The sequence below is a fragment of the Anguilla rostrata genome, chromosome 2 (genome assembly GCF_018555375.3).
Source record: "Anguilla rostrata isolate EN2019 chromosome 2, ASM1855537v3, whole genome shotgun sequence".
NCBI classification, from domain to species: Eukaryota; Metazoa; Chordata; class Actinopteri; order Anguilliformes; family Anguillidae; genus Anguilla; species Anguilla rostrata.
In genome coordinates, this window is record NC_057934.1 from 35805465 (window position 1) to 35821792 (window position 16328).

At 44.0% G+C, this 16328-nt stretch overlaps 1 protein-coding gene across 3 annotated transcripts in view; it reads left to right on the forward strand.

Annotated features, from left to right (window-relative positions):
• The window catches only part of znf385c (zinc finger protein 385C), a 228391-nt gene that overhangs the window by 197335 nt on the left and 14728 nt on the right, over positions 1 to 16328 (forward strand). For all 3 annotated transcript variants that reach the window (XM_064321830.1, XM_064321828.1, XM_064321829.1), the window contains 2 exons: positions 717 to 827; positions 8507 to 8711. In XM_064321830.1, the coding sequence (XP_064177900.1) occupies positions 717 to 827; positions 8507 to 8711 (316 nt within the window). The remainder of the gene's footprint in view (positions 1 to 716; positions 828 to 8506; positions 8712 to 16328) is intronic.

Here is a 16328-nt window from a genome sequence, read left to right on the forward strand (position 1 = left end):
GTATTGACTTCACTGAAACTGATATGGGTAAGATTAGCAAAGTTAACGTTGTGAAACTGCAAGCCAAACCAAGCCAAACCGAAATCCAAATTGATAATGAGCTGCAGTGGAAACTTTTAATTAAACTACTTATCCTTGTTTTTATTCAGAATTTGGATTTCAAAGGAATTCAAATAATCTATTAAAGATTGCATTCTGTGAATGAAAGGCGTATTTGTGAGACATAGTTTGATGGCTACCAAGCTGGATGAAAGCTATTGGTTGGAACATGTCTGAATTGTACCCTCACAAACCTCAGCAGTTTGACTTGACCCTCTTCACATAAACTGTTGTAGTAATTGCAGGAGTAGCAGGTAATAGTACTCTATAATGGCCATATTTTAGTTCAGTCACAAAAATGAATGTGTAATTTAATATTCATTACTCATATTCAGGTTTTATTGTAGGGGCATTTCTATTCCGGAAGCCAAGCCAGCAGTATGGGATGTTTTGTTTCAGTCAAGTTCTGGAATTTCTGTCTTTTAGCCCAAATTTTACATACATTCACACAAAAAATGATTTTATGACTAACATTGATGTACGATATCTAAGCAGGATTTTTCATGCTCAAAAAGTACACTTTCCACTGTTTTTGCCTTGTACATCCACAGTGTTCAATCTTAGGGGGGAAACGTCCATTCTTTGCATGCTCACGACTGTGTCTCTGTTTCTTGCAGATGGACCCAGTCCAGAAGGCGGTGATCAACCACACCTTTGGCGTTCCCCAGCCCCTCAAGAAGAAGCAGATCATCTCCTGCAATATCTGCCACCTTCGCTTCAACTCCACAGTCAGTGCACCTGCCACATCTATTTTCCCCTCTTTGTCACTGTCTTGGAGGTGCTCCCTCCTGCTCTGTTCTTCCCCTTTTGTACCCTGTCTTTATTTCCTTCTATCCGTTTTCTCCTCTCATCTTCTGCCGAGACAACAGCCCCCTCTGTTTCTCACGAGTTGCCAAGAATTCCCTTGTGGTTCAAGTTTGACTTCTATCGTCATGAAAATCCCTGAGCTCTTTCAGGTTGTTTGCAATTCTGAACATGGCAGGACTTTCGGTCTCCATCAATCAAAATTAATTCCATAAATAATGGATGAAATGCAATCCGGTTTGTTCAGTCTCTAATTATATACCAGGTGGAGCTCCGTGAAAACATCTTAAAAGTAATGCAAGGTTGGCTAGTAAGGACACAGGAAATGCAGGCCTCCCAAAATCACACAGTTGCCTTTTACTGATGTACTGCAATAGAGGGCGGTCTGCGTGTGACTGTATTTTATGTATTTGTACTTATGTGAGGGTAAAATGTGTGTGCGTGTGTGTGTCTGTGTGTGCGTGCGTGCGAGGCGCACATCTGAGAATGTGAATGCCAGTTTGTTGTTGCTGGGAGGGATTAGAAGGGAGGGAGAGTGTCCACTTATCAGCAAGAAGCAGAAATAATCGTCTGCCCAGGCAGGACTTTATTTTCTGCCTTTCTCTTTTGATTTCTTGCATTTCTGCCACCCCCTCCCCCCCCACCGAAAAAGGATTGGGTGCTGGCACTTCTTAGCGAAACACACACAAGCGCACACGCAGCTATCTTCAAAGAAGACACAAAACACAAAAGCACACAAACAGAGTGGGGAAGTCGAACACATCTGCAGATTTAGATGCTTTCTCCGTGCGGGAGAACAAATCCCATTTCTCAGCCTCCTCGCTCAAGCTATATTTAAAGAGGTATGGTGGAGCTGATGGGGTGGGCGTTGAGCTGTGTACAGCTATTTGATGCAGGATAAAAATGGCACATTTTCCATTTTACCTCATGTTAATTCTTTCTTTACTGTCTTTTTTAAAAAAAATTTTACTTCTTTCCTTTTTAACATTTTTTTAACAATAAAAAGGCAGTTTTTGTGTGCATACAGACTGTTATAGTTTAGCTTGTGGAATAATGTCCATTTTAGGTTCTGGGGTTAGCAACATCTGTCAATGAAAATCTCTCATTGAAAGGGTTCTGTGAATCTCATTAGTGCTTTTGATTTTGTTTGCCTTCGGGCACTGACAATTCATTAAATGTGGCCTCCAGTAAGTATTTTCTTTCAATGCTCATGTTGATAGATATTTTCATATACACACACATTTTAAGGCTCCTTAAATTGTGTGAAAAATTAACTTCATGGTCCATTAAAGTCTGATTTGTGCATTTTCTACTCACCTCATATTTTACACCATATCAGAAACATTGGTGGGGTTTTTTTTTTCTTTTCTGTCTCAGTTAATTACTTTCTTTGGTCTGTGTCATTTGTTTTGATTTTTTGCTGTGTTAACTCTGCTATGATTGAATATTGCTGTGTTTGTATAATGCATAGCAGTGCATCACTCCTTGAAGAGGTGTTTTATGAAAACCTTTTATCAGGAGTGGCTCTGTCACCACAAGTTTTCATTAGCAGACTGCAATTTCTTATAACAGAGAATTGTCACTTGTTGGACACAATTGGCTTTGTCCCATCAAGAGTCGGTGAATTTAAGTTGCCACTCATAGCAACTTAAATGCAGCCACTCACAGACTACTAGTAATCATCATTGAGAGGTACAGTGATTGGTGCTAGATGTCCTGTAGTACTTTGGGGTCTTTGGTTTATAAAATAGTCATTGAGTTTTAAATGTATTGGAAGAACGGACACACTAAAGCTGTACTGTCCCTTGCTTATTGGCAGCTGGAACAGCAAAGACTAAATTCTGTTGCTGTTCCACACTCAGAAGACAAAAGGAATGGGGTTATCATGAGTCATAATTCCACAGCTCTGTATTCCAGGAAATTCTATGCATACCATAGTCCCTTATTTCATCTGTCAGAAAATTAATTTTTTTGCTATTTTGGTACGCCACGATGAAGAAGAGGTCTTACAGTTTAAGTTCTATTTATGTGCCGTATTTACAGATGATGTCACATTTATGAGGTGCCACATTTGTTAAACAAGCTGCAAGATCAAAATACTCTGCTATTGCTTTGCTCAAATAAAGCATTCTGCTCTTAACTTAAAATGATCTGACTAACAATCAGCGTTTTTTTCTTTCATCCCGTTTTTGTTTCACGGTCCTTTCATATTTTCCATTACGCTGCCGGAGAACTAGATTTCAATTCCTTTTTTCCATTTCATCGTTGCAAATTCAATTTGTTTGGGGTTTATTTGTACCGTGAGTGATTTTATTACTTATTTGCATTTATATGGGGGAACGAAATTCTGAGAATTTTAATGAGACGCTTCTTTGAAAGAGACTTGATGTCATTTTTGTAAGAGGTAAGAAGGTTAACTGAGATGCCTCCTTTACCCTCTGAATTGGCAGCATTTCGAAAGCTGTGAATGTTTAAAAACTACAGACTCTGAAACATGTCAGTTTACATTAACTTAGAGCTAGATGTTTTCCCAAAGCTATCTATCAAATTGATGTTTTATATGGTAATATCCAGACTTGGTCAACCTGTTTACTTGAATTATGTCTATGGAGGTAATGTTTTATTTGTTTGGTGGCGAATAATTTGCATATAATTTACACCACAAATATGATATGTAATTTCCTGTATTAAAAAATTAACTTATTATCTTTGCGCCAAGCATTTCATTAGCTCAGGAGATGTGGTTGGGGAGTCATATAGCTTATTATTTAACTTCTACAGGCCAGCTTGATCTCTGATGCTAGCTAGGCTCAGCACTGATTGCGCTGGCAAGCTACAATAGCAAGCTACTTTGCATTTGAGTAGACATGTGGTTTAATACTGAGTTTGTATGCTACGGATGGCTCCAAACCAAAAAGCTTATTTCCAAAGCTTTGTGTTCGTTAAGTTCATTTCTGGCACTAACTTTATGAATTTGCTGGCTTGTTATTAATAGCCTTTAACATTGACTGTATTGGCAGGGTTGTTACTGTTTCCAGTACAAAACAGGCTACCTGAAGACTCTATGCTAGCAGTTTCTGTTGATCTGAAAGCACTAGGTCCAATCATAAATTAAAGCAGCTGGTTGTTAACATGTGACGGGTGGCTAAAAGAGGCAATTCATAAGATATATTTTTACAATTTAATAAGGTATTGGGAGAATGTTTTGAATTGGCACAATATGTGAGTGTTAACCTGTGTGATAAGCAATTTGTCTGTACTGATGAGTCAAGGGAAAATGGCGCTAGTTATAATTTATGTGTGTTGCAGTACGGTTTATTTATATAATTTTAGCTACTGGGTTCAGTTTTTGGTTGGTTTAAAGGGGAGAAAGGACAACTAGCCCTCCTTAAGTATTTATGACTTTATTTAGGTATGCGGCAAGCAGAGAGGGTTACAGATAGAGATGACTGCACAGAACATGGCATGGAAGGGAATCCAACCCCCGGCCGCGTTATATGTGGGTTGAAAATCGGCCACCCTACTGTATGGGTTACGGTCTCCCCTAAAGCTGTTTTTTATTAGATTTTGGCTCTCTTTAAACATTTTTGAAAGAAATCTCCAAAAATACCTCTGGGCCGTTCTGTGCTAATCCCCAGGCCCTACTTAAAACTTCCAGCCTCAGTGACGAATCCGAAGGCCCGCTGAAAGGTTCAGTGACTGCCTGAAGCGGTATCGCGAAGCTCCCCCGAGACCCCTTTTCTCCCAGCGCACCTCCACATGATTAAATGCTATTAAGAAGCTTTGTAGATGCTGTTAACATTGACTCTCCCCTGGGAGAGTCTATCTGGCTGAATTAATCAGATGGATACAATAGAGGTCCTCCGGCTATCGCCTTCCACCGGCACAATTGCTCACCCACAGCCTTCGGGCCGGCCTCCGAGCGGAGGATCTGATTGATATTTATTGCTCCGTGCCCCTGCCTTTATTGTGGTCCATATTCCTTGAACTCCTGCTTTATTACTGTTATTTTCGAAGCGCCGCCTTTATTTCAGGCCTTTGTGCCGTTTTCTTCCTTCATCTTCCCAGCTAGTTTGCGTCCGAATCGGACCTTTGTTTCGCATAACGCAATCTATTTTTCCCTTTCAGCGTTTGTGTTGTTTACTGCCGGTTCACAAATGGCGGAGGCGCAGGGAGACGCGATCGCTCGCTCTGCGCGGTTCGGGCGGGTGACGCTGGGGGACGTGGAGAAAACAGCGTCCTCTGCGGAGCCTGGCACGCTCCCTCGCTCTTCAGAATTAGACGGCACGGGGGCCTCCCGCTCTTAGAGATTTCCGCCGCGGCACGCCAGGATTTTGGCGAAACCTGTGCTAACGTGGGATTTCGCTGCGGTTCAAGAAGGAGGTGAACGCGTGGCGCCCTGACGCTGCCCGTGGCCGCCGCCGCCTCAGCGCGGTGAGAGGCGGAAGTCAGGAAGGCACTTCGCCTCGATAGCGGTCGGCCATCGCCCCAGCAACCCGACTCTACCGCAGCCCAGCGTTTTGCTGCTTTGCGGCCAAGCCCGTAGATGTCATATTATCTGCACAGGGCATTCAGAGGCCTACTCTCCTCATCATTTTTGTGTTGTTTTCTTTCCTTCTTTCCTAATGCAGGCGGTTGTGTAACCTCTGTGCCACTTTGAGGACGACGGGGCTCTCAGTAATCTGTGCCGGGGTTTGTTTTCGCTCTGGAATGAGATCATTAATGTGTTCTTCCCCCCCTCCCCCCCCCTCCATGTGCTTGCAGCAGAGCCCTGACCGGGGATCAGACGCGTGGGCGCGGGGCCGCGCCGGGCCCTGCGGCGAGCGGTGAGGTTAGACCCACGGTAGAGTGACGGCGGGGCGGCGAACGTTTCGGCGCGGCCAGCGGGGCGGCCCATCCGTCCGCTGAATGGTTATTGCTCGCTGGCATTCAGCGCCGTAGATCCGCTACCCCCCCCACCCCCACCACCACCACCAAACCCCACCCCCTCCCTACCCTCCCCCCCCCCCCACTCCTCTCGCTGTCATGGCCTGAGACATGCGCCCGGCCGGTCCGCGGAGGAAGCGGAGCGCATGAGGCTCGCCGGGCTTCCTCTCTGCCCAACCCGCCCGTCCGCCCGCCCGCACACGCACCTCCTCCGGCTCGCGCCCGAGTCGCCTCCACTGGAGGAATGCCGCGCATGTCACAAAGAGCACGCTTATAATCAGGGGAGACGTGCTGTATGGCCGTGAACTGAAATCGCAGGTAATCTGCTGGCGGTGTCCGACACGCCTGGCGAAATAGGCCCCGTGCGCATTACCCGGCAATTTCAGTTAATATACATATTGGCGTCCCTGATTATGCCTCGCCTTTGCAACATGTTATCTGCCCGTCTGGCTGGCGCCACTATCAGTGGTGAATACCGATACACACGGTCTGAGCGGTTCAAGCACACGTTCAGTCATCTCCATTTTGTTAACTTCATGGCTTGGGAACCGGGGCAAGGCTAAATGAATAGATGCAATAAAATGGTGCCTTTAGTATCTTCCCGTTCGCCGAGCAGTGCAGGAAAATACATCCTCATACCGAGGCGGCGGTAAATACTTCAAGTGCGACAGGGTATCTGTGTCCGCACATTCCTGGCACTCAGCTGGCCGATACTCAGGCAGACCCAGAATTTCTGTGGATCCTTTGTGAGTTTTTTCCTTTTTTTTTTTTTAAACGAGGCTCTTATCTGCAATGAGCGGCAGTCTCCCACAGCCTGCCAATGCAGAACCTGTCCTTCACTGCAGAGAAGAGAGCAGTGCTGTTAACATTTCAGCACTTGCTGGCAATTACCAGCCTGAGTAACGCCTAGAAATTACCCATAAAGCTTTTATTGAGAAGCTCTCCAAAAGGGATTTTTTAGTTCATAATGAGTTTTTTCACGTCTTTATTTGTTCATTTATTTATTTGTTTATTTTATTTAACCATTGCTGGTTTTGACGTCTTGCTTTTTTGAACATTACACTGCTTCAAGTATTTAAATATAACAGGGTCATCTTGATGAGAAGGGCCTGTGTGTGTGTGTGTGTGCGCGCATACGTGTGTGCGTCTAGGTACGTGTGTGCATGTGTGTGTGTGTGTGTGTGTGTTTGTGTGCTTATGTGTGTGCATTTGCTTGTGTGTTTGTGAAAATGTGTGAATATTATGGGGGGATGAGTCCATGACATGCTGAAAATTGCACCACCATCCCTGTGTTTCCGGTTTAAACAAGGTAGTTACAGAGGCGACACACGCTGTTTTTATACATCGCTCACATTTAATTAAGCCTCAAGTCCTCCCTTTGTGTGACTTCGTCCTTATCAGTCTCTGTCAGCCCAGACAGCCTCTATTGTTTGTGTTTGTCAGAAAAGAGGTCTTGCTTTCTTATGTAAATTCCACACAGAAAAACATTTAATTTTCTGACTTTTTAGTTTGTTTTATCGATTCAGTGTGCAGTGCTGAATTTTGTGGTCCCCCATATTTTCTGGAACAACATTATCAGCCGGACGGAAGCTATCTCACTTTATTTATTTGCCCTTTGCTTTCGTATTTTGCACTATGGCAAATTAGTAGGACAACGCAAGGCTTACTGCATCTATTGCTCTAACACCACTGCGTGATTAATTTATTTTTTTGGTGCCCTTTATATTCCCATGCCAAAAAAAAATCATTCCCTCCCATGCCTTTTGCTCTTCTTGCGAGAACAGGTTTAATGTCAGTATGTCAGGAAATGGAGGAGGAGCTCTTGAGGGTCAAAAGCTTCCATGGGAGCGGAGGCGCGGTCGTGTTCTGGTGCTTGCCCGTGTTTGGTCTCGTGAATGCGTGCTTGTGAGATTGTGCCCCCCCCCCCCCACCCTTGTGCCTGGCTCCCGCTGCCGCACGTCCAGGGAGCCCGGAGCCCCTGCCACAGTGCCTCGGCACCTGCTTCAGGACACGGCTGCCTGCTGTTGGCTGCCTGATGCTCCCACCCGTAGCACTCAAATGCACAATCGAATGCTCTCACCGTGGCCAGCGTGGCTAGGGAAATGGATGATGTCACATTCCCGTGGCTGTGGACACGCCGGACCGTCGCTCAGCGTACCTAACGAGCGCCGTAATCAAGCGTTCTGATGATTTAGACGGAACCCAACGCTCGGGGAAAACATTTTGTAAGAACGGTGCGGTTGAGAGACGGAGCACCTGCATGCCGACGGAAGCAGAATGATGAATGAACATCTGTTTTAGTATGGAAGAAAACAAAACAGATCGTTTCCGTCATCCAGTTGCCAGGGATGGGCCCAACACGTTGTTTTCTTCTCTCTGCACTTCAGATGCATGGATGACAGTGAAGAAGTGCAGGAATGAGTGCTTTCAGGTTACACCTGTGTCTGATTTTGGAGCCCTGTGGAGGCATTCTTCTCAGATTGTACAGTTGAATGTTGCAGAGTGGAGAACCACAGTTTATTGCCCCGCTACTACTGACGGTGCAATGCTGGCATTTGGACCTCACCGTGTTTGTTTGTTTGTTTGTTTGTTTGTGTCTTGGTTTTCGTGCGTGCGGTTAGGTCAGCAGCGGTGCGTAACGTGCTCCGCCCTCTTTATTTCTGTCTCTCTTTCCCAGAACCAGGCGGAGGCCCACTACAAGGGCCACAAGCACGCCCGCAAACTGAAGGCCATGGAGGCGCAGAAGAACAAGCAGCGGTGTCAGGGCGCGGCGGGCGCGGCGGGGAGGGACAGGGAGCGGGAGCGAGAGCGGGAGAGAGAGAAGGCGGCGGTGACGGAGGCCCTGCCCGCTCTGATGGACAGCAGTCTGATGGAGGGAACGAGTGAGTAACCCGGCTGAGCCACGGGCGTCGACGAGCCGCGAAGCCCAAGCACGTTTGTCCTTCTCCCATCGTCTCCATCGCCATCCTCCACTTCCTAGATCTGTTCTACTCTTTCTTCATTTCTCTCTCTGGCGGTATCACCTCCCTCTTTTTTTTTTTTTTTTTCCTCAGCCCTATATCGCTTGTATCCATTTTTCTCTCCTCCGGTTTTTGCGCCCGACGGTGTGTTTCTTTCTAAGACAAATGGCGAGAGATTGTATCGTGCGCTCTGAGCAATCTGAAAGGAGCGGGATCCCAAACATCCAGCCCCTTCGCTGCCTCGGGCCCCTCGCTGCCAGCTCCACGTCGCCGCTCTGGCCCGGCCGCTGATTGATTGAGCGCGTGGGCCAAGGCAGCGGGAAAGAGGGCGCCCGGCGGCGCCCGGCGCGGCCGTGTTAATAAACAGAGCGGCCGCGCGGTATCGATCGTCTGATCGGCGGGTTATTCGCTTCGCTCTCCTCTCGCAGACCCTCCTTCCTCTGATCTGACATGAAGCGGCCTCCCTGGGGCGCTCAGGCGCGACGCATTAAAAGCGCTTGTGTGCACAATTAAAAGAGGAGGACGTGCGAAATTCCCACGACGAAACTGCGAGAGCTGGAGTAAAAACTCCTTAAGCGGACACTTCACAGGGATCGGCCCGAAATAAGGAAAACTGGAGCATGCGTTGCTCCGGGCAACAGACGCTGTTTTAAAGAACAGGGTAGGGATCTTTCGACATCTACAACGTCTTCCTCAGAGTCAAAAAACACACAGGAGTCGGGTCGGTTTGGGTTGATTTTAGGGGTAGGAGTTTAATATGGGTTTAGGTGTATGTCGTACAGCACGAAGAGAACGGAATGCAATTCTGCGGGCTGGAGATACGTTGCTGGATGATGAAAAGAAACGGGGTGGTAGAGCAAAGGTACGGTTAGTGGGATACCCCTTCGCATCATTAGCTGGCTGTGAGCAATATGGCCAGGAGGAGCCAGTCCCCACAGCAGTGACAGGAGTGATCCTTCACTCTGCCACTCCGCTCTCTCCCCGCCCGGGCGATGGCCAAGCAACAGGCAGGATCGATTTCGCTCTCCGGAGGCGGACGGATTCAATCCGCGACAAATTAATTGAAAAGGAAAAAAAGCATGGTGAAGAGAAAGATGGTGCCTGTCCGTGAGCATGTGGGGAGGAGAGATGGATTATGGGGGAGTGAGTTTTTACTGGAGAGCAAAAGGATGTCACAGCTACTCATCAGTGGGCATCCCCTCTCCCACTCCAAATGGCCTGACAGCCTCCGTTTCCCATGGAGCATTGCAAGATTGGAGACTGTGGTTTCCTCTTCATGCTTCAGATCATTACTTAGCCTGCCAAGATCTAAGGTCCCACTCAGGCACATGTTCTCAGTCTGAGGGATATCACACTGTATCATGGAAGTAGTGCCCCCTCTGATCAGTTGGGTCCCTGCAATCTGCCTGTGAAGCCTACGCATACCTCTGGTGTAGTAACTGCAGCAGGTCAGCTGGTGTAAAAGGAACTGTGCAACCCATGTGAGCTGGAAGGATGACATTACTGCAGTGGGACAGCATCCCCAATAAAGGAGAAAAATAGAGAATTAATCAATATTAAGTAATTATGGAGAATAAATGACACCATGTGTAGTCAATAAATATCCCAAGGTGGTCTGTGGTTCATGCGTTGCAAGGGTTATTTCATAGGGAACAGTAATGGTTTAAGCTACGATCACGTAAACATAATGGTTGTGTTGCAAGAAACTCAAAATTGCTCTTTTCCAATGGGTGTATTGCATTTTATATATAGAATATGAAGCTTTCTACAGAAATCTCAATGTTTGTGTTGAAAAAGTACAACCGGCCCAATTTTCAATGCAGGGTCTTGGAATGGATGCGCAAAATCAACCATTGAGGTGGTGTGAGAAGGTGCACCAGAGATGGCAATCAAATGCCTGAAAAATTAACCTGAACCATAGTGTAGTGCCTGAAAAAGAATGTGAAATTCATTTCAGCGGTGAATAGCTACCTCCAGCTACCTAGAGCTCTATGATACAAGCTGTCCTAGCAAAGCCGTGGGGGAAAACGCTGTCCTGGCAGTGTGCTGGGTACAGGGTTGGTTTAATTGGTTTGTGATTATATGCTAACGTTTTTGATTTGATGGCCATTAAGAAGACATTCAAAGCTAAATTTAGATTCTACTGACTGATTCCAATGTTGGCTAGCTAGCTACGTTTCTGTTCATATTATCTTGCATATTTACTCCATGTGAAAACATTGTCTGTCTGTGATGCATATTGTGAATGCAAAAAGATAGCGATACAAATTTCCATCTCCTACAGTAGAGGTTTGTCCCTCTAGCATACATAGCCTGCTTTTACAGTATGCCGTTGAATAGCAATTATGTTTCGGTGAACACAGCTGCAGGTTTTCAGCTCTGGGCTGTCGGGTCATCCATTGTTAGAATGCTGCTGTTACTGATGGAGCAGATCAGTCAGTTGCTGGAGAAAAATGCTTGAGAATTAGTCTTTCCCCGTGAGCAATTACACCTAAAATGTAACGATGCTCAATTCAAATGCATGATTTGTTGATTGAACGGTGCAGCAGCTTTCTTGAAATGACCTCATTTAACATACTATACATACTGTGTCAAAACAGATAGTGGCTTAACCGAGCAGCTAGCTGGAGAAGGGTCAGATATGGGGTGATTGCAATGTGTCTGCCAGTTTCTTGGAAGCCTATCTGAAACCCCAATAGAAGATAAACCGACAAAATGGCTCTTCAAATCTCCTTTCGTATGGCTTTAGTCCAACAAATATGAAAGGAAGTTTGAGGAGAGGGAGCAGTGGAGAGATTAATCGAGAAAGAGACAGAGGGGGTGAAAGGAAAAAAAAGCTGTGACTGGTTTTATGTTGCAAATAATTTTGCAGTTCCAAGGCAATTTCGTGACAAGGAATGATCCTTAACAAACGTACTTTGTCATTTGTCTCGTGAAATTGAAATGCATCAGAGCAGTCCAGTCAGGGAGTTTGACAACACGATTTTGTAATGGGATAATTCCCCAAATTAAAGCTCTGTGAAATTAGCTGTATTTTATGCCATGTATTAAAAATAATGAAGGCGGGAGCTCAGATTTAACACGGACCAGAAACCAATCACAGACGATGCTATAAATAGCCAAGAAGGCACTTGACTTCCCCATGCATTCTGGCAGGGCGATGCAGAACACAAAGCTGTAACTACTGTAGCTGTTAACATTTGAGTATGTCTGTGGAATGCAAGATCACCCATAGGTCACAGATAGGCTTTAAATCTATTCAGTGTTTTATTCAGTTGAAGTTAAGACGTGCACAACATCTTAGCCTGGTTTTTCATAAGCTTGGTAGTTTATTAGGTATTGTCATGTGGTATTTCTTAGCTTTGTATGACAAATGCATACACATTTCAAGCAGTGGCAATGCTGGCTTTGCTATGACTTACAAATTGAAATATTTAAATTATTTTGCATATACCCCCACCCTCCAAATTTTTGCTCCACCCACCGTAATAACATTCACCACCATCAAGTTGTGCACATGTCCTCAGTGTGTAAAACGTTGATGGAATATTGGCTGGTAGTACCTTCTGTAGGTATTTCTTTATATGTTTTGTAGTTCCCTAAATGGCAGTATAAAACAAATGAATTTATTTGAAATTATGTTTTTGAAAATGATTATGTTATGAATGATATAGTCTAGTAATGGTTGTCTTGCAAGGCATAAGTCTACTCCTCCACCGCATCCCCCGATTCCCAGTTATTTTAGACACTTTTTTTTTAAAACATCTTTTTTTTTAGTTGTGAGATGTGCCTTACAGTCCCAAGCCCAGTTAGAAACAGTTGGGGTGCTGAAGATGTCTGGCCTTGCTGCTGACATAGAGCACATCAAGTACTGCAAAGTGCCTGCATGTCAGCATCCTGGATCCAAACACCACAGCACAATATCAGCCCCAGCTGTCTTCTGTTATCTTCGCCCACACACCACTGGTTCAATTCCGCGCTCACTTTAGTGGCAGCCGACGGTTGCCATGATTTCACATCTCCTCAAATTGTTTGTGCAGTAAAAATCTGTTTTGATCTTATAGCACCATTTAAGAGTGAGCAATCAGGAGCTTTTATTGAACCCGGCTCTCCAGTGGTCCACATCCAAACCACACAATTCAGCTCTCTGCAGGAATAACTGAACTCTACGGCAAGTGACATGTGGCCATTTGGAGGAGGTTGTTATGGAAACTGATTTTCCAGGCTCCCTCTGAAAGCAACCCTTGAATCAGTCAGGTAGTACTAACTTCTCACATGAGAGCTGGGTTCATCCTTACGCGTCGTCTGATTTCTGAATAGTCTTTCAGATGTGCTGTCTGTTTCCTCAAGTTTACTGGCTCTCACAATCATATCTGGGCTTATTCTACGTACCTGCGGGGCAATTATCCTTCACAATCCATTATGCTCTGAATATTGTGTTATTTCAGTGAAAAAGATGGTGAAGAGTGAATTTTTTGTTGTTTTTGCTGTTTTGTTTTTTGTTTTTTATTTTAAACCTTGTTTCAATATAGATATCGGTTTGTCAGCATTTTACAGTCAGGATGTTTATCTACCAATGAATTATTTTATTGATATTAGTTATTGATAATTATTATCAGTCACGTTTAAGGGCCAGTCCGGGTCTGGAAATAACACTTGACCCCAATCCAACCTAATCACCTTTGACCTGAACCTGGGTTTGGTTTAACTGGTGTGTGTGACTGTAGACAGGCTTGCTGGCTAACTTTTATTTGATAGGTTTTATCTAGGCCCATTAATAAGATTTCTTTTTTTTTGGCAAAATCACCTCATCTTGAAAAAAATATCCTGATTACTTCTGACCTGAACCCAACCCTAGCCAAAGGTTAATCAGTTCTCATAAGTGGCCCAACCTGCCCGAGCCGCAATGAATGATAAATCTGGATTTCACTCTATCTGTTGCCCTTTAATTAAATGAATTATGAATTAACTTCAGATAGGAGCTGATGTCTGTATTTGAAAAACTCAATTACACATTACCCAAACATTTGCTCTTGGTTAGAGGTCTTGTATTTTAATTTTTTTTACAACTAGATGGCATGCGATGGTGAAAGTCCCCAGTGGCCAAAGGTGAAAGTCTTCTATTTTCAGTGGTACAGAGCATTAATTATTGTACCTCAGTAACGCTTGTGCAATAGTAATATTATTTTAAAACCTTCAGCTTACTTTATTGGGACGCTCAAACGTAGTCCCTCTAGGTAACAAAAGTAACAGTTACTTTTGTAACCTCCACGTAGGTTTTTTTTTCCTCCTAGCAGTGTAGCACTGTAATGTCATTTTAATTTACAGGTGGATTTATTCTGAATGAAATAACCTACATTTTTATTAAATTTAAAAAGCTGACTTGACCAGGACCTGATTCCTTGACATGAAATTAAACCCGTCCTGGCCCAGACCTGACACTTGCCTTCTGGTTCCGTCAGGTTCGGCCTCGGATCAGGCTGCCAGACCTCATTATCACTTCTCAGTCAATGTTGTTTAAGAGTAGTGTTAATGAAAGAATGTTAATAATTTTTTTTTTTTTTATGGTATACAGTCCTATTTTAACAGTCAAGGTGCAGTTGTCAAATGCTAGCTGTAACACAATGCGATAGCAAATTAGGGTGTGTCTAACTCAATTTTCATCATTTTCTGACACCAGGCTTTAGCGCAAGTATGACACAGTCGTAAGAGAGCCTGGTTGCACAGGAATACATTTACTGAGGGTCTGACGGGGGTTTGGTTTCATTATTGCAAATCAGAACGCCCCATTTCTTTCCCTTTAAAACCAACGTGTTATGAGCCTCTCTACGAACCATTAGTCCTGATATGGAAAAAAAAAGGTGAGACCAAAACTTAATATATTTTCCTATTATATGCCAATGCTTGTTTATGTGTTTTTTTTGCTATCAGTTTTATAATACCACTATTTAGAATAAAAAATCACGACTGTTTGAAATAAACCAAAAAAATCTCCACTTTGACCAAGTTTCATTAATTTCAGATATGCGCTTGATAAGATTAATTCATTAGAGAAACAACTCCACTGCCAAACAGCCCCTGCTCTCTAGTGCATTTTTTGCATCCTTTTATACAGTTGTACATATTGTACAGTATATAAGTAATTCAGTTTAAGTACCTTGCTCAAGGGTACAATGCCTCGTCCTAGCTTGAAATGGAACCTCGGTTACAAGCCCTGTTCCTTTCCTTAACCATCGTGCTACACTGCTGCAGCTATAACATTTTTTTGACTGCAGTGACAGTAAAAAAAAAAAAAAAATGAACATAACAAGAACGACAAATGTGTACCCGTCTCTCATGTTCCTTGTGTCTCTTCTTCAAGTGGCTGACATTCATTAACTCCATACAGGTGCAATACCTAAATTGCTGACATTGGACTGCATAACTAAACACAGCTTGCATATGCTAAGGTGTAGCCTAATCCTGTCCAAAATAAGCATACATTTATATTACTAGCTATGTTGTCTAAAGGTATCTTGAAGTGGTATTATGTTGCCTGTAACCTAAAAGGTATTTTTCGCTAGTGGCACACAGGAATAAAATGGTGGGACGGGCTTACCAGTCTGAAGCTTGTATCTGTACCCAACCATTTGTGTGGTGTCTTTAGCAGCTAGCTTCATTCATTCACTGCCTGGTTAATGTAGTAAAAGGGTGTATATACAGCTTTCGTGATACTCAATGGGAAGAAGTGCATCCAGCCACCGTCATCTTGTCCAGGTACTTTCTAAAGTGCCATTTATTTTCTCAGGAGACACCCACACTCTTCAGGGCAATCATAGGTAAAGCCTTGCCCACCCCTTTGTTGCCACAGGTGTTAGGGGTCTAAAAGATGCGCCTCTCAAATGAACGTGGACTTACAATACCTTACCATAACACATATCAAATAGTCTAATTGAAATAACCCATATATTTCTTGTACCTGTGTTATGTGTTCATGCATGCATATGTGTGGCACATTCATAAGAGCTCCGAAACAGCACAATATGGTTTGAATTTAAACCTGGTTTGGGTTGTTTTAAAACGCAAACGCATTATTGACCACCAAACTTGCACAGTGCTGAATGTTTGTATTGACATTCAGCACTCAACCTATGTTGATGCAAGTGGGTTTACTGCAGACCATGAAAGTACCAAATGTGGCCCAGGCAACAAATATTCTGTTTGCGAGACATGAAACTAGCAATTCCATTTGCTCCCAGGCGAGTTTGCGCTTACATTGTCATGAAAAGAGGGCCCATTATGTTTAAAAGGTCTTATTGAGAAGACTACCTCAGGCACTTAAATGTTTGGTGGATGTGGTGGGCATTCAGATATTTTTGTGAGATTGACTTGACCAGGCTTCTGTTGCAGGGACACAGAACAGGACACAGGACTTGTATTTTTTACATCAAATCATTGCAGGAAGTATTGGGATTGCAGGAAGTATTGGTAAAGCAATTAATTGATTTCCAGCCTTTTTTAAACAATTTCCTGCTATATAATGTCAGGCCTTGATCCAAA